At 44.3% G+C, this 18,087-nt stretch overlaps 1 protein-coding gene across 3 annotated transcripts; it reads right to left on the bottom strand.

Annotated features, from left to right (window-relative positions):
• Positions 1–919: 919 nt before the first annotated feature.
• On the bottom strand, positions 920–5,170 carry LOC100281432 (uncharacterized). 3 transcript variants are annotated; one of them, NR_158756.1, is made up of 11 exons: positions 4,711–5,170; positions 4,504–4,563; positions 4,322–4,412; positions 4,102–4,178; positions 3,208–3,296; positions 2,936–3,119; positions 2,647–2,828; positions 2,457–2,559; positions 2,030–2,358; positions 1,275–1,896; positions 920–1,072 (listed from the first exon to the last, which is right to left on the bottom strand). NR_158756.1 is itself a non-coding variant. In NM_001366168.1 (10 exons), exons 1-10 carry the CDS (start codon positions 4,900–4,902, stop codon positions 1,476–1,478), a joined length of 1,728 nt encoding a protein of 575 aa, NP_001353097.1. In that variant the 5' UTR covers positions 4,903–5,142; the 3' UTR covers positions 993–1,475. The 3 variants fall into 3 exon arrangements, 2 of the variants coding, with proteins under 2 accessions (NP_001353097.1, NP_001353096.1); NM_001366168.1 differs by having other exon boundaries at positions 993–1,896; positions 4,711–5,142; NM_001366167.1 differs by lacking the exon at positions 920–1,072 and having other exon boundaries at positions 1,370–1,896; positions 4,711–5,137.
• Between the last annotated feature and the right edge of the window lie 12,917 nt (positions 5,171–18,087).

The raw sequence follows: 18,087 nt of genomic DNA, 5'->3' as shown, positions 1-18,087 counted from the left end.
GCACAGCTACTCAGCAGATCATGCCGGGCCGCGCTCGTCTCTTCTGAATCCTCCTATGCCGTTTCCCCTCTCACTCTCTTCTCCATTGCAATCCCTAAGCTTCTCTTGCCGTACTACCATTGCTGGCGTCGTTCCATGCCCGCTCGACAGGCGTACGTGATCGATGCGCAACGACATAGTACTCCTGCAGCGAAAAAAGCGTGGAGATCGACAATCTGCTTGTCCTGAAAGCGCACGCAAGCTCAGCTCCTGCGCTGATCAGACATCATTTTGCAACATGCGTGGCGTCGTGGTCGCTGGCTGGCTGGCTGACCAGATCGACTTCCAGAGATTCTCTGAAGCCAAAGCAAGGGACTGCTGGTAAAAAAAAAAAGTGGGGGCATAATTCGCACCACAGCGACGAATGATGTGCGTTAGCGGTCACAGGCACCCATCGGTTGGCAGGCAGAAACTGCAAGGTCTTCATTAGAACCGAGTCAATTCTATTCTTGTCGACTGAATAGAAGAAAGTCTTTACCGGCCTCTCGAGAAAAAAATGAGGACAGAAACGGTGCAGTGTTTCAATAATAAATGAGGACACGGCGCTACATGGTTCGTAGAGAACAGAAAACAAAACAAATATACAGGCTACGGATGCAGGGTATGGAGAGCACCAGTCTGTAAAGAACGATATGAAGGAATACTTGCACTGAATTGTTGACAGATCAACCAAATGGATCATGCCGATGGAACTAATCTGGGAAACGGTGCAGTGTTTTTTTTAAGGAGAAACCGTAAGACAATCCTATATTTGGGAAAGGGGGTGTATGCTTGGACCCCTTTACATTCTTTATAAATACAGATTTAAATCGAGGCCAGCAAAATTGGGAACAGGCATTTATGAAAGAAAGAAAAAAACAAAATCAAGAACGATGATAGACCCATCAAAATCTCATTATAACGCTACACAGTAAAACATAAGAAGGGTTTCTTTTGTTTCTATCTACGGTACAAGCTATATGAAAAAGAAACCATTTCCCCAGGGTCCATCATACACTGTACAGTTGTTACCTCATACCGAACTATAGGCTTCCTGCATTCACAAGACAAGAGCGTGTGAATACTCAATACTGATGATTTAATGCAAATTGGGTCAAAGGCATGACAAGACTGAAATGATGTGATGATACAGATATATTGAGATTTTTATGAGGTAAACTTAAATTTTTCAAAGAATCAAGTGCACTTGAGGGCCAAAGAATAGCATTGGCTTACTTCAAGAATTTTGTATTTACCTGTCTTTTCTGTAGGAAGCTCTAGCTCTTCCAGGCCTTTCTTGTTTGTCGAGCTGGCAAAAACTTGTTTCTATGTGTCTGCAATCTCCAAGAATAAACAGGAGAAAAATAAACCATGTAGCATCTTCTGTCCTCAAAATAACTTATCACCAAACCATTTGTAAATAAAAGAAAAAACTATAATGAACTATCTATTTGTGTCTAGTCTGACATCATATCCTCCAATTCAGGAATGTCTGATCCACCAATACGGACATCGTCTGATTCGGTTTCATTCGATGAATCCCCCCTGCCCAAGGGTGTATGCTCTCCGTAGTCCAAATCCTTCCAGTCAAGTTCCCCATCAATAGAATGGTTCTCCACAGCTTCTCCAGCGCCTTTAACTAGGTGATGCCTGCTCTGTACGCTTTTTCCCTTCGATTTTGCACAAATGCAATCTACAGGATGCTCATGGAATTCGCCTCTTCCTAGTTTAATCTCATTGGGCTCCCCCATGAATCCCTTTTGAAAGGTCTGGACTTTAGATGCAAATGTGTCCCAACTCATGCTGGTCCGATTCAGAAATAATGAGTAAAGTTTCTTAGTGTTGGGCCTTATGGTCCTCCTGTGCCCAAAATATCTCCTGAAAATCCAAAATTTATCAGTCAATCACCATTGCCTTAGAGTGTAAGACAGATAAACCAAATCTACTTTGTTCAATCAATTGCCACCGAGTCTAGGTTAGCACTAAAGGAAAAACAGAAAGAAAAGAGTACCTTCGACCAGCCAACATTCTGGCCATGTTGCCATTGTTGTTTGTCACGAAGACATCGCTCCTATCACATACGATAAAATCGAGAGCAGCCATGCGAGATGAATATGGTAAAAAAGGAGCTAACTCCTTGTTGGCTAGAGTTTCCTTCGAGTGAAAGTTTGGGAAGAGTGCCTTCAGAGGTGCCAGTGTCTCCTCGCCTCCATATACATCTCCTGATGCAACATAAAGGTGCACGTCCTTCCCAAATCCCAATGCCCTGAGCATGAGCCCTACTTCCTCTGGTGTTAGAGGGCACTTTCCGTGCCGTCGTTCTCTGTCAGGGTTGCTTGCCTGAACAATATTTTCAAATGTGTCACATAAAAAAACTAAAATGATTTTAATTCCAGAAGCATCACTAGTTAAAACGGAATACAATAGTACTCTCTTACATGCAGGGTCTTCCACCTCTTACGAATCTCACCAAGTTCTCTTCTCTCAATGTCTCCACCGCCGTAGTAGCAACCAGAGAAAGCAAGCATGTCAGGCTCAAATCTGTCAACAGATGGGTCATCAGAGTTAGTGTGCACTATATATCAAACACAAAGTGCTGAACAAGAAAGCAAAGAGATCTGATGTCACCTTAGGTGAAGAGCAATGAAACGTCCACTTTTCCCCCTCATTCTTTGGACAAGCGTTTCACCCATTTGGAGGATTGGGTCTGTAAACCTTAGTGCATGATAATTGACTCTACACCTAAGCTTTTGAAGATCAGTCTCTAGCTTATTTGACAATCGGTAGTCAAATTTGGTTAACTGAACAACCTGTAGGTCAACGCTCAAGAATTGATGTCAGAATTGAGCGTTTTTTTCACTGAAAATGTCAGACTTCAGGAAACATGTCAGATTCAAAAAAAAAAATTAATGCTTACATGCTTCTTTAGAAGAGCAGGCAACACTCGGCTCTCGTAGCATTTAGAAGTACACTTTCTAGGAATACGCATCTTATACGGCGAAGGCGGTTTGCCATTCCTGTCAGGTACTTGGCGTATGATCTTTACATCATTCGAAAGCGAGGATATGAATGAATCGACATCAAATATCTCCGCAAAGTCACTGCAATGCAGAGCTAAAGATTAGGAGAAGGTACTTTTTTGTTGTGTTGCAACAAACAAGAGAGAGAGTAGTGGCTCTGAGGTATGACCTCGCATCTTTCCAGAAGGATTCTTCGTCCAGCTTTGGAATGACAAGTGTTGCATTCAGTATGCGGGCTGCAACAACAGCATCTATGATCTGGAAATCAGATAAGTACCAGAATTTCCCGTTATTTATTGGTGAAAGATTGACTCAAGATAAATCGGCAAATCATCATTTTAAAATAAATGATGTTGGAAGCGAAGATTTTTTGTTCTTATGTTTAATTTATTCTCCAGTTATTGAGAGACGAAGACATGAGATCTCACACACATTCATTACCTTGCAAAATGGCTAACTTTTCAAAACATTGTAGTAAATAAACATAAATGTATTTAGATTAGTTACCAAAACCACTTCAGTATAACTATACATTTGTATAAATCATGCTACAGAATTGCAAATAATGATAAGTTTATTCTTATTCACGACAGGAGTAGGCAAGCATTATTTACACATTTCTGACAGTAGTTGTACCCAAGTGCCAACTGGCAGGAAATGAAACATATACACGATAGCCGCTGAGGGCGCCAGAAAGTAGTTGGAACATACCAACAAAAGTGAGAAATGCACGGGTGCGGTGACGTACAAGGCCAACAAAACAAGTGGTTGGGGTATAGGAGTGACTGGCGGATCACCGATCGCATCAAATAGTGGTTGGATTAAATGACTAACTTGTACACGCTGGACGAGTACAACTGAAGAAAAGCTACAATGGTAGCATGTCGATCAGTACACGCTCCTACTCTCATAATTGTCAGACATAGGCACGGGCAATAAGATTTCAGATAAACTCTGTATGTACCGGAACAACGACACAGTTTGCTTAAATTTAACCACAGCACAATCAGATAGCTTTTGATTTTTTTTAACTGATCAGAGCATCTGATGTTATTGTTCTTACCCCTGTTCGCTGCTGATTCAGTCCGCCGCTCGTCGCGATCATCAAGTAACGGTCCGACTTGGTCACAGCCTCGGCATCTATCGAACCATATAGAGGAAAAACAATGTGAGCTTTTGTTGACAATTTGACACCAAACACACGCGCAGCATCAATCAACTCTTCCACCAGCGGAACGGTAACGTAGACAGAAAGAAATCACCATGTCGCGAGGAACGCGTACCGGCGAACTGTTTGGTGGCGTTGCTGCAGCCGAAGAAGTTGCCCGCCGCCTTCGACTCCCAGAGCTCCTCCCCGAGCTTGCTCCCACCGCTCTGCAAACCATCACGAATTCGGCGAAATGACCGCTCAGTTGCCGCGAGCGAAGAAAGGGTGAAAGAACCGAACACGGAATTCTGCACTCACTGGAACAGCGAAATCCACGGCACCGATTACATTTCTGCGCACATCCGCTGGCTTGTTCAACTGCTCGGAGAAACAAAAGGGGGGGACAGAGAAACAGGAGCAGCGCGTTAAAAAGCAAGGAGCGTAACGAAATCGTCGACGAGCCGGGTTTGACCCTTGGTGAACCGAGGAGCACCGTCGCCCCAGAATCGGAGGAAGGAAGTGTACCAGGAACGGCGGGTTGGGGCGCCGGAAGACACGGGAGCCGCCACTGGCGTCGCTTAGCGGCAGCGACAGGAAGCAATGGAACGCGACGACGAGGAGGAGCAACCCCGCCGCTGCGAAAGCCGCCGCCGCCGGCGCCACGGAGGGCACAACCCACCGGCCGTGGTGGTGGTGTCTCCGCCGCCTCGACCCCATACGCACCACGTACACACGCGCGCACGTACGCCGCCGCCGCCTCTGGTCTGGTCCCCGCGCCGGGGCTCTTGGCGCACAGAGCCGCCTCTTGTCAGCCGGCCTCCTCCGCGCCCTTCTGGTGGTGACTCGAGCGTGCACCTCGCGCCCGCGGGAGAGACTCGAGGCGGTGGCGGGTGGCGGGTGGCGGGCGGCACTCGGAATGGGAAGCACAAAGCAAAGGCAGCCAGGCAAGTGAACGAGAAGAGCACGGGGCGGCGGGCGAGGCGGGGGGGTATCACTGAGAAATCGCCGAGGTTTTAGGGGGTCGAGTGCAACAAGAAATGGGCCAGCAACAAAACGAAAAAAAAAACAAAACATACCGATACGCGATGCTCGCAAGTAGCAACGGTTTTTTTAATACTATTTAAATTTCCAGATTCGAAAAAAAAAATCCTCGCCTGTTGGTTTTGGCTATAAAGCGGGATTAACATGCAATATGTGAACAATATTTTATTGGTTTCTTTTGTTTTGTTTTGTTCGTGCTGCGCCTGCGTCGATCGATCTGGCTTGTTCTGTGGGTGTGTCTCTTATGAGAGCGTGAGTTGGTGGCTAGTGAGTAGCATGATGGGTTGTCCAGTAGTGGCTGGGGGGTAACATGTCATTACGCCACATTTTAACCGTTGCAAGAGACTCTAATCACCAGCCATAGCTTTGACTACGAGCACATTTAATGTGCAGAGCAGCTAGTGCGTAATTGCCTTCATTGTATCAGATATTGCATGGCATTATTACTTTTGGTCCTGTGATCTTTTTTTTTCAAAATATCTTCTGCCACCAAAAAAACTGGCTTCTCTACCGTAGTAGTAGTAGTACGTGCTGAATGCCAACATGTCACGTCGCATCAAAAAGCAGGAGGTAAATGACACGGATCTTTGACATGTGATCGGTCGGTTCGGGGCTTCAGGCTTCACAGCAGAGAAGAAGAAGAAGAAAAAAATGCACGCAGGGAACAGTGCGCGTGGCGCTGGGTGCGTGTGGTTGGGTTCCGATCCGATCCCAACAGCAACACGAAACCGATGGACGCCACACAGAAGGCATGCTCGAAAGGACTCTGTGTTCCAGCCTGTGAATGGATGCGCGGACGGAACATACGAGCGGAAATTTTCTACGGACGCGCACCACCATCATTGGCTACGAAAAGGTTGACGGCACTGTTAGCACTGTAGCACTGTAGCGGTATCCCATTCTCGGGTAAAAAAAAAGAAAACGAAAAAAGTTGTTTGGGATTCGCACGCAGGATCGCGCACATGCGTGCATCAGTTCGTGCCAGCTTGCATTAGAGAAACAACCGCGATCCAGAGAGGTCCAAAGCTCCCTGTCTGGTGTACCATTTCACTCGAATATGTTCAGGCTAATCGTTTCTAGATCTCTTTTCCCTGAAAAAAAACTGTACAGCTTCATCTGTCCTGAAATATAAGATAACGAAATAATCAATTTTTGTTTAATTTATAAGGTATTATAAGTAAACTAAGTCTGTCAAACCATAAATCATATGCATACTCAAAGTATAAAGTAGGGTAACGACAAGATCTGTCTACAGTAAGAGCCTGTTTCGAAGCTTAATATTTTTTGTACCGTAGTATTGGAATCCGAAAGATGTTTCATTGGTATAGGTAAAACGTAGTATTAAATGCCATGGTTTACTTAAAACAGTGATATTTTTGTAGTTTTGAAAACTCCACTCAGGACCTCGGTTTTTTATGTTCTCTCTACAGATAATTTGGTTTACTAATGGAACCAAACACATTCTAGTTTTCAGTTATAGTGTAGTTTTACTATGGAAAGGTGTGATAATGTAGCATTTGTGTCGTGTACAATTGTAAACTATGCTATTTTAAAATTATAGTATTTCAAAATAGCATTACAAACAGACCTTCAAAAGAGGGTCACGACTCACGTATGTCATATGTTTTATACCTCTCAATTTGTTATAAAAATCGTTATAAACTTTATACTTTAGGACGTAGTTACGAGAGAGTAACTCCTACGGTTAACCCTAAATGAATCTTTATAAATAAAGTTTGAGCCTGGTTTCTACAAGAAAAAGGCAACTCACATTTTACGGATAGTAAATTTTTAGTTATCATTACGAGCATACATTGTGAGTCAAATTGTTATTTTTTCGTTCAGTTATGTAATTTGTTCGAGTAAGTGTTTGTTTGTTTCCCTTCGTAGATTATATATAAGCTAAATTATGGTAAAAACGTATAAGGATAAAATATCACTTTCGAACCATAAATAAGCTGAAATAAACTAGCATTAAGTAGCTTATTTCAGTTTATTTATGATGTCAGAGTGATATTTTACTCCTCTACCATTATAGCATAATTCAACTTATATAATATAATACAGGAGAACTATCATGCTCCTCCCATCACCGTTAAAATAGCCTGGAGCGAACGTGCCCCTACAAGATGCGCACGTGACGGCCTGCGTGACAGGCATGGACCGCTGTGGTGGGTGCCGTACTACACATTTTATTTTACAAAAAGAAGGGGTGTGATGCACAAGTGGAGCTAGGGCGAAGGAGACCTCCAACAAACTTGTGCACGCAAAAGAGCAAAAGGCAGCAAATTATGTGTGCTTAAAGGATGGATTAGAAGCCAAGTCACCATCAATCATCAACCCAATTTCAGCCTGGTCCCAGTGCTGGCCGAAAAATCTGCTTGCTACAGTCGTGTCGACGTTAATTTTAGGTTCTTCCATTTGATATGTGCGATCTTTCTTAGCCGCGCATTTTAGCTTTTTCATCCATTTAATATGTGCGATCAAAACTCTTAGCTGCGCATTTTATCTTTTTCATCCATTTGATATGTGCGATCAAATCTCTTAGCAGCGCATAGTGTAAACGAAACATTAATCTGCTGCTGTCGTATTGTTTGTAGCCAGTCGGTTTTTCTCTTTGCTTTAATGCAATGATATTCTCTTTGTAATGCAGGATTTTTAGAATAATTATACAGTAATTTTACAGAAACCAGTGCATTTTCACGAGAAAAAGACAGAAAATGGGGAGAGAAAAACTGTATTATAAAGGGCACCTAAGTATTAAAAGAAGGAATCCTTAGTTTTTGGGATGACACCATGTGCATATGACTTGGAGAGTTATGCTGCCATCGGCCAAGCATTGGGCTAGTTGGATAAAGCATATAATTAAACTGCACCGTTTTCAATGGTAGTGCGGCCGAGAATAATTGCGAACAAGTTTTATGAATGACTTCTGGGTTTGAAAGGTCCTTGTCGTGGTTTCCGGAACCCGTGGACAATAAGATTTGTGTTCGACAGGGGTGTTAGCGCGGACTCACTCCGAATAGTGAGCTAGAGGGGCTCGAGGGTGGATCTAAGACGAGTTAGTTATATTGGTTCAAGCTAGAGTCCTAGTCTAATATAGTGTTGACACTGGTATTGCTTAGAGTGTGTTACAGTCGGATGCTTATGTGAAGCTGGGAGGATATGTGATAATGCTTGGGTGAGGGTTATCTTGCTTTTTTATAGCCCAAGGGTACACGTTACAATGTGGACTAGTATTCTGCTGGGGTGGAGTTCGACATCTTCCTTCTGGGCCTCGTAACCCCTATGGAGTCGTCTACCGAGGCGTGCGCTGCAGTACCTCTGGTATGGCGTCGTGTCCCGTCTACCTTCCGATGGTTTCTTATAGCTACTCTGATTTAGACATGGCGGTGTTTAGTGGGTTCTGTTGAGTTAGCTCATTGCGTGGCTTAGGGATGTCTTTAGTACAACTTCGTCTTCCGCCATCCACTTAGCGTCACCTTTCATCATGCGTATGTATATGCCTGGTACTGCGTATTGCCTCGTCCCCTCCGGTGTATGGGTCACTGTAGTGACCCTGATGCTGAAGTCTCTATGGTCGGGGTCGTCTGGTCCCCTGGTCAGCAGGGATACGTATTCGGCATCGTGCTTGACAGAGACCCCTAGGTATCGCTTCCACAGTCTGGGCATAGCTTAGTAATGTCCCATCATGCTAATGTGGCCTGATAGTACTAGGTTGGCTCTTTCTGAGAGCCTATTGTCGTCTTGCTGGATTGCCCGGCGGGCCGGTTGCTTGGCAACCTCACCTCGCCAGGTTGCTGGACAGCCTCGCCTTGCTGGGTTGCTCTACGAGCAAGTTGGTCGGTAGTCTCACCTCGTTGGGTTGCTCAGCGGGCAGGTTACTCGTCAGCCCCGCCTCGCTGGTTTTCTCGATGGGTTGGTTGGTCGGTAGTCTCGCATCGCTAGGTTGCTCAGCGGGGCAATTTGCTTGGCAGTCTCGCCTCGCTAGGTTGCTCGGCGAGCTGGTTGGTCGGTAGTCTAGCCTCGCTGGGTTGGTCGGTGGGCTGGTTGGCCGTAGTCTCGCCTCGTTGGGTTGCTCAGCGGGGCAGGTTGCTTGGCAACCCCGCCTAGCTGGGTTGTTCAGCGAACAGGTTACTCGGTGGACATTTGTTCAGTGGGCCGGTCGGCTTTGCGGGCTGTACCCGGCTGGCCTTTCGGACCTTCCTGCCGAGCTGTTTGGCAGACGAACTGTCTGGTTCGTGGGTTGTATTTGGAAGACATTCACACCTTCTTTGGCTACCTTGTTTCCATGTACCCAACAATCCTTTTCTGATTTGCCTTTTAATTCTTCTAGATTGATGTAGCAAGATCCCTATGACTAATTCTAACATGGTGTTAAGTCAAATTTATCTTAGTTTTGACTAAATTTATATAGAAATATTAATATTTATCATACTAAACAAGTATCGTTGTATCTTTGAAGGAATATATTTATTTATGGTCAGGATTTTTGACATTTTTATTTAAAATCAGTTAAAGAAAAGATAGTTTGGTTTAGAGCAAACTTAGAATTGGACAGAGGTAGTAGAAAATATGAACGATGATTAGTTGTTGGCAACAAAGGATGTTTTCTTTTAGCAATAGTGGGCGAATATTCATATGCAAACAAAGGGTAATGTTATATATAATACATACCCCAGCCATGGTTTTCAGTATCTACCACTAAACAAGTCGGCAACATTGTTCATAATAGAATTTTTATCTTAATTCTACACCACCCAATTAAGCACAATAGCATATGTTCGCCCGCAAACCAAGACGACAAGATGACAAAGCTAAAATTCTGCCCCAAAACAGCAATGGTGAAACGACAAGTGGGCGAGCAATTAAGAGAAAGCGAGGTGAAGGTATTATTTTTTTAATATTTTTCTTGTGAAGAGAAAGCGAGGTGCTAACAATTAAGATTGTGTTTGAATCCACTGGAAGCTAAAACCATTGTTCCTTCCGCTTTCTTTTATAAGTTGCACACCCTTATGAAAGGTCAAACTTTAAAACCTTTGACTAATAAATTGTAGAAAAATAGATACGATACGTACTGGAGAAACATATTTACCATGTTTAATTAAGATAACATATGATTAGAGAATTATGTATCGTTATATTTTATAAAAATAGATCGAGATCCATTTAAAATAAAGTTTTAGTGTTTAATGATGAACATTACGCATTAAAAATAACAGTTCTAATTATTTGTAGGAATAGTATCAAAAACTTATTTTTTGTAGGAAAAATACAACGGGTTTCCCAACAGAAAGAGACGATGCGAAAATCGATCTGCCTCCACCTGCGCACTGCGGGCAGAACACAGCAGCACGACTGCACAAGAGTCAACAGGCACATAGCAGCGGAGCAGCGGAGATCGTATCTTTGCTGCTCAGCACAGCAGCCAAATCGGCCGACCACCAGGACCGTTGTCAGACAAGCATCCAGCGGTTACGTGCAGCTGGGACAAAGCAGAGGCACGTACACACGCTGCCAGCCTGCAGGCTGCAGCAGTGCCAAAGACGCCCACGGCGATCCCTCCTGCAGCAGCTGGCACGCTGACACCTTGGCCGGCCATAGCTACTTCTATTTATTTTTTTAGCGATAACTGCTTCCTGCAACATCTCTCCAGAAACGAACCTACCCACGCATGGCAGATGGCACTTTGGCAGTGAACTCCGACGTCCTCGACCAATCTGTATCTTGCGCTGATCTGAACGTCAAATATTAAAACCAACTGTCTGGCGGTGCTCTATGTAGATACATAGACAGTCTACGACCTAGACGTATGAGCGCCTCCTTCTCCGAACAGTCAACGCCTAAGACTTGGACGGTCTACGATGGTGTAGAGTATTGTCTTCTTCATAATAGATCTAAATCTCGCCTCCCGGGAGGGACTCTGTCGGGGAGGAGAGATCATAGGGTGTGTCTTGGCACCGACAGACCACCTAAGACGTCACTAGTTGAGGTAGAGACGAAGAGAGGTGAAAGATTCGAGATAGAAGGAGGCTAAATTAGAGCTACTCCTAACGCATAAGATAAAAACGATAAGTAGATTTGATTGGATCGATTGTGTGGGGTTCAATCGGTCGTAGATCTTCATCTATATAAAAGAGAAGGTCCGGACCCGTTACAAGTCGGTTCTCGAGTTAATCTCACATGTTTAGCTAACAAATCTTGCAAGAAATCTGGAACCCTAACAGATTCTGCGCACACGTGAACGGTTCGCGCCGCTATGGCAAACAGTCCGGGCCGCGGACCGTCCGGCCTCAAGGCCGGACCATTCGCTAGGCACAATGCCGTTTCAGATTACATATTTCTCGGCCATGACTATCTGATCAATGGATCAAAATATATAGAATGGAGGCACCACCCAGCCTGAATAGACAAAAGGACTATGCATGTACCACGGGTTCATCGTCGTACCATTCTATATTTGAATAGGATAGTAGATCGACGATGAGTATGCGGGTGGAAACTATCCTGACATCATGGGATGAATAGGCGATGCTTGTTGCATTGCCTTTCGGGTTGTTTTGTTTTAGTGGGTGACTGGAGTTTGTTTGTTGGCCGATCTCGTAGATTGGTCTTCTTGCTAGCGTATTTGGAGTGCAATTGATCGAAAGTAGGGCCAGCTTTAACCAACCGACCATGTGTGTTATATGTGCTTTGCTCCTGTGTATCCTTTTTAACCAACCAACCGACGTAGAGTCGAAGAGAGGTGAAGATTTGAGGTAGAGGGAAGCTAAACTAGGGCTACTCCTAATACATAAGGTAAAAACGATAAGTAGATTTGATTAGATCGATTGCGGGGGCTTTAATCGACCGTAACCCTTCATCTATATAAAGGAGGGTCTGAACTCGTTACAAGTCGGTTCTTGAGTTAATTCCACAGGTTTATATAACAAATTTTATAATAAATCTAGAATAATTCGACGCACATGTAAACAGTCCGCGCTGTTACGGCAGATGGGGCGGACCAAGGACCCTTCGGCCGAATCGTCCGCTAGGCACTTTTGGTGGCACTGCCCTGGCTCCACATGCCGCTGACACCTGGTAAGTAGTAGCAAGCAATAATCAAGCATCGTCTAGGCGATATTTGTAGTCAGTGTCAAACCACACCATGCTACAAGTAGTAAACAAAGAGACGGGATGGGATGCATAGTCTAGGCTAGCTAAACCAACCCCGCATCGATCTTTATTAGAACGTGACGGCCTCCTCTTTTGGCTTTCATCGTGCGTGCCCGTAGCTTTTCGTTCACCCAGCAGTCGTGTGGGCCAGACGCCCAGACTAAAGCTGCCTACCAACTCCATCCGACCATCCAAACCAATTAGTGATGTGTTTAATTTGATGTTAAAGTAGGATGATGCAGACGTGATATTGTCTCCTCAACCTTTTGGGATCACGTCGCCACCAAAAAATTACTCTGTTGTTTATCTCATTCACGCGTGACTCTCATCAAACATTATATAAATTATAGCCGAATTACTCCGTTGTTTATCTCATTCATGCGTGACTCTCATCAAACATTATATAAATTGTGGCCACTCCAGTCTATTTTTTCTTATACATCTAACCAAACAGGTACACCGATGGAAAAGTACGGTGTTCGGCCCCCATAATAATTGAACACCGGCTCCGATCGACTGCCGCTACCTATCAGCACTGATTAGTTTTTTAATTGGAGCAGATAAGAAGGGTCGCGAGCGTCGCAATCAAGCACGTACTGATGGCATCCTTGAGCTGGAATTGCCGGTTCCAGCCTCCAATAATTCAGTATGTACGTGCAGCAGCAGCACGGAGGGATTGGGGCGGGACGGGAGCAGCAAAAGTGAAATTTCTTCTCTCGTCCAGACTGACGGGACGTTTGCGCACAGGTGGGTACTGGCTTGGCTGCGTAGCAATTGCGTGCTGCTCTGCTAGGGCTGGACATTCGGTTTTTTTTTGAAACTTCGGTTCGGTTTTCCGGTTTTAAAGAACTTCGGTTTTCTAGACATTAGAAATCAATCGGTTTTCTTGAAAATGAAAAACCGAGAAGTTCGGTTTCGGTTTTTTACTTTGGTTTTTCGGTAAAAACCGAATACCAAACTTATACTCAAGACAACACATACAAAAAAGTTTATATGATAGATTACACATAATTTTAAAAAGTCAAAATTATATATGTATAAATATTTAGAGATACATCATACATCACATATAAATAAGTGAATAACAATTTAATTGTTTCACACATTTAGTTCACATAATCGAATAGCCAAATTTTAGAATTGATAAAGTTAGGTAATTCGGTTTTTTGGTATTTCGGTTTGGTATACGGTGAAAACCGATTACGATACCGAAAACCGAACTTTTGAGATACAAAAACCGAAACCAAACCGAACTATCAAAAAAACCGAAATTTCGGTTCGGTTTGGTACGGTTCGGTTTTCGGTTTCTGGTAAAAATGTGCCCACCTCTATGCTCTGCTCTGCTCTGGTAAATGCCCTATTGGTCGGTCGCTTTGATAGTTTCAATAGGGTCGTAAGCCTGTAAACAACTACAGATTGCTTTGCTTCCGAGTACTGCCGGGAGTAAACAACTTCAGATTCCCCGGGATGGAATCGGTAGTGCCTCGCTCGTCCCTACCTCGGTTAACGACAAGTTTAGCTTAGCCAGCCGCCCAGATCGTGCGCCGCCGATGGACAGGCGGGCCCGGGGCCGCAAGGGCAAGAGCCAGGACCCAGGCGGCATGGAGTAGACCACGCCAGCGTGGGCCCGTGTGTGCCAGGGAAAGAGAATGTGGCGAGCAGCCGATTGGAGGATGGGGTTCCCCCCTCATCAGCCATCACGTCATCGTCTTTAGTTGGAGGCTTTGAGCGGTTTGCAATACCTTCCTCCTCTTCACAAGTTCAAATTCTAGCTGCATACAACACATTTTGAAAAAAAAAGAAAAGAAAAATCAACCATCACTAGGTAGGTGCCCGTGCGATGCCACGGAACATAAATTGCGAATCTTCAATGGACTTCATTTGAGACAAGTGATGCCCAAGAAAATGGGGGTAAACTGACACAGCTATCACTTGTATTACTTGCCCTATGCGCGGAAGAGAATCTGACACAGCTATCACCCATGAAGATTTCCGGTTAACTTGTGGAACCGGACTTCATTTGAGACAAGACAACAATACCAGTGTTGAGCTTGCCACTCGGCCATGGCACACGCGAGAACACGGGATGATGAAGTAAGAACTGAACAGAATGCACTAATACAAAACGCTGGCTTGCATTCGCTTCCTTGCTCCACAGGAAGCATAACTGATATACAAATCGAGAACACTGTTATATGTAAAACTTCTCGATTTGCCACAGTTTATCGTGGTTTTATACGTTCCCGTTGCAACGCACGGGCACTCTCCTAGTCTGGGATTAATTGTTTATACATGGGTATGCCGGTGCACATTAGAATAGGTTGGTGCATATCAGAAAAAACATTAAATTAAACCTCTGGAATTAGCTGCCACTTTTACTACATTGTGGCTATCATGATTGCAAAACCTTGTTCTTATGGGGGTTCCTGCAACAACACAGTAGAAAACAAACCGGAGTTTAGAATTCAACTTAGCCACAATCCTGCATCAAAAGGGGGACAATTAAGAAGAACCTAGGGAGATGCTTGCTACAACCTGGGGTAACTTGTTGGAAGTAGAAAACACCTTCTGCAGCAAGAATCTCATTTCCACGGTATTGTCCCATATCGGCTTGAAAGAGCATAAATCAAACAAAGCTAAGAATTTTGACAAGATTATATATATGTAGCACATGTTAATACCAAGATGCAAAGAAGGTGGGTCAGCACCTTCTGGTTTTTGATTGCTTGACCTCTGGTTTTTGTAGTGTAGTAGCGTGCTCCATCCGTATCAGCGTAGTTGCACAAAGCAGCGGCAGAAGGCTAGTCGCAGACCAAACACGACACACACACACACTGCTCCATCCGTGTTAGCTATCGCGCGTAAATGAAACAATCCAACGGCTCAAGGAAAACTCTGCAGCTTCTGCCAGATTCACGACACGACAGTACGCGGACTATACTATTAAACACACCACTTCCTCAATAATCTGAAGCGTTAAAAGAGAAAAAGGGGGGAGGGGGGAGGTCATAGTACTACAAGTGAACGGAAATCGTTAATGGCACAACAAACCAGCGAGGCCAGGCCGCCTGGAAGCATTTTTTTTAACAAAAGGAGCACAGGCACGACAGCTTCCGGACGCGGAGAATCATTGGGGAGATGATGAGCTACCACCATATTGCCATGGGTCGAACTGGACCGAAGTGACGTCTGTCTCGTCGTCGGTGGTGCTGGAGCTGTCTATGGCAGCCCGGTGCTCCGTGTATTTGCCGCTGTACTCACAAATTTGCAGGTCACCCCACGGCGTGGAGGCGACCGCATCCGTCACGTTGAACCATCGCGGAGTGAACTGGTCCTCCAGCCTGAAAGTTTTGCGGAAACGCATGGGTGGTGTCAGGAAGGAAGGCAGCCAGGCAGAGGCAAAACAAGATGCTCGGAATTAAAATACAATCGTAAAGGCAGAGGAGAGATGGGGGCGGGGGAGGAGATACATGCTCTTTTCTGAGCCAGACTTGGACATGTCGCCCGTCTCGATGGCATATCTATCGGGCCTCAACCGGGAATCAGATGCCAACAGCTTCTTAGGTGCCGTGTTGAAGCTGTTTATTTTGTGCGCAAAGTGTGTGTACTGGTACCCATCGTTCTGTGGGGCAGGGGCGACTCTCCAGATCTGCAGCAAGTTAAGTACGAGCGGTTCGGTACATCAGCTGTCCACAACTATGTGACCAGCATTTTCATTCATGTGGGTATAAAACAGAGGTTATCCGTAGTTACAGAAAGTGGAAGGAAGTATGACCAACCTCCTTCAGCTCTGTGCCTGGAAGGGGGTCGCCTTCTTGGTCACATGGTTGGCAGCTCAGTGACTTGTTCCATTTCCCTGTAATCATTATTTTGGGTTCTTCCGCTGCACTGTACACATACCCATCTACCTCATACCGGCCAGCCCTAAAATGTTAGGGTAAATTGAGACAAGCCTTGACAAAGCAATACAGACCGGACTGAGCAAACTATATATATACAAGGCTTCAGTTGAAGAATCCCCAAATTTGGTTCTGCCCTTGGCTAGTTTGATCAACACAATACAACAAACTGAATGGAAGAAAACAAAGCTTACCTGTTGCAAAACAAAACAAAACAGTAAAATCACTTGAGACTTCAGAGTTGAAACAAAACCTATATTCACATATGTAGCACCGATGCACATACAAATACCTTTATCAGAAACATGAAGATACGTGGATACATTATTTTCTCAATAAAGTCACGATAGAATCCATGCAAGTTTTTTTAGAAATAAAAAAAATGATGAGGCATACTACAATTCTGAAAGCAGTAGCAGTGCAGCAGGAACATTCAAATTGCCCCCACATTCTTGAAATTGTGCAGTCTAGACAGAAATGCATCAATAGCAGTAAAAAATAACAGAACGAGCGCGGCCACGCCTACTCCATCATAAATCACAGCAGCCAAGGCAGCATTACTACATTGGGTACATATCAGAAGAGCACCTGGGAGATGCGTACGAACATGATCTGCTCGTCCCTGGCCGTGTCCCGCATCACCTCGAACGTCGATAGCAGTCCTGTCACCCCAAGAGCTGGACAAAAAGCGACATGATATAGGCAAAGAAAATCTATCTTGCTAGCGCAAATAAAGTCCACAGATGAAAGCCTTCTCCATCAATAAAAAACTTAAGGCTGAAGTCAACACTCGACAAATGTTAAATATGTTCGTACTATTCATGTTGAAGTTCACTGTACAGCTCCAGCAGGAATTGATCAACAGCTCTATCTAAAGGAAAATATAACGACGGCCTTTTCATTTTGCCATAGATAATAATGGACCTTTTTTTCAAGAACGTGTCTGTTGACACACGTTTCATTAAGAGGGTATGGACCAATTGTTTTTATCCTCATAAAGAATTACTAATGACATGTTGATGGTGGAGGCCTTGTTTCTCTGTCTCCAGTGTCTCTGTTTCCAGTGCTGCCAGGAGTTTCGTCAAGGCCTTGTTTCTGGTAATGATGCCAAAGTTGATGGTGGAGGCAAGCAAGATTTTCTATCAGGAGTTAGTCATGATAAAATCATAAGCAAAAGGCCATCTGATGGACAGAATGACATGTTGATAGATAGTGTAGTTCCTGGTGAAAACATCACTTCTAGCTTGAGACAGTGGAGTGTGAATAAAGATGGAACCATACCTTGCCCACCAAATGCATTTGTGGTTGTGGGAGCTCTCCTTGAACTGAAGTGCTTGTTTAAAGAGAAGTTTATTGCTGAATTACTGGAGAAAGCTGATTCAGCGCTCAATAATGAAATGGAGGTGAAGATAGAAGGATCAAAATGTCCCTGCTTCACTGAATCCGGTGACATGGATGATGGTATATCATGGAAATCATCTTGCAGGGAGAATTCCTGTGATAACTACATATATTGCCCAACCGCTACAAATGTCCAAAATGGAAGTTTAGACCATTTCCAGGAGCATTGGTTGAAGGGTGAACCTGTACACATAGGAAGAGAAATTGGTAATGGGATCAGATTATGATGAATCAAAAGCTTGGCTATGGTCAAAACTAACACCTAATCCAACAAGTACTAACAGCCGCGATATCAACATGATGACCCTAAAAAAATCTGGAAGTTGGCTTACCCCCTTGCGGTGGGACGGGCGCAGTATTACAAAAATAAATCTAGCATTATTACAAAAATGAGAGATATCCTACT

This window comes from Zea mays, chromosome 2 (genome assembly GCF_902167145.1).
Source record: "Zea mays cultivar B73 chromosome 2, Zm-B73-REFERENCE-NAM-5.0, whole genome shotgun sequence".
Classification (NCBI taxonomy): domain Eukaryota; kingdom Viridiplantae; phylum Streptophyta; class Magnoliopsida; order Poales; family Poaceae; genus Zea; species Zea mays.
This window is presented reverse-complemented; position numbering and strand designations above follow the sequence as displayed.

Bases quoted from the DNA above. Each gene is read 5' to 3' on its own strand.
- LOC100281432 (NM_001366168.1), bottom strand. From the start codon at position 4,902: ATGGGGTCGAGGCGGCGGAGACACCACCACCACGGCCGGTGGGTTGTG. The intron at 3,297-4,101 runs GTAAGAACAATA...TCTGATTTCCAG, and splicing joins TGAATCAGCAGCGAACAGGG to ATCATAGATGCTGTTGTTGC. The intron at 1,897-2,029 runs GTACTCTTTTCT...TTGGATTTTCAG, and splicing joins AGAATGTTGGCTGGTCGAAG to GAGATATTTTGGGCACAGGA.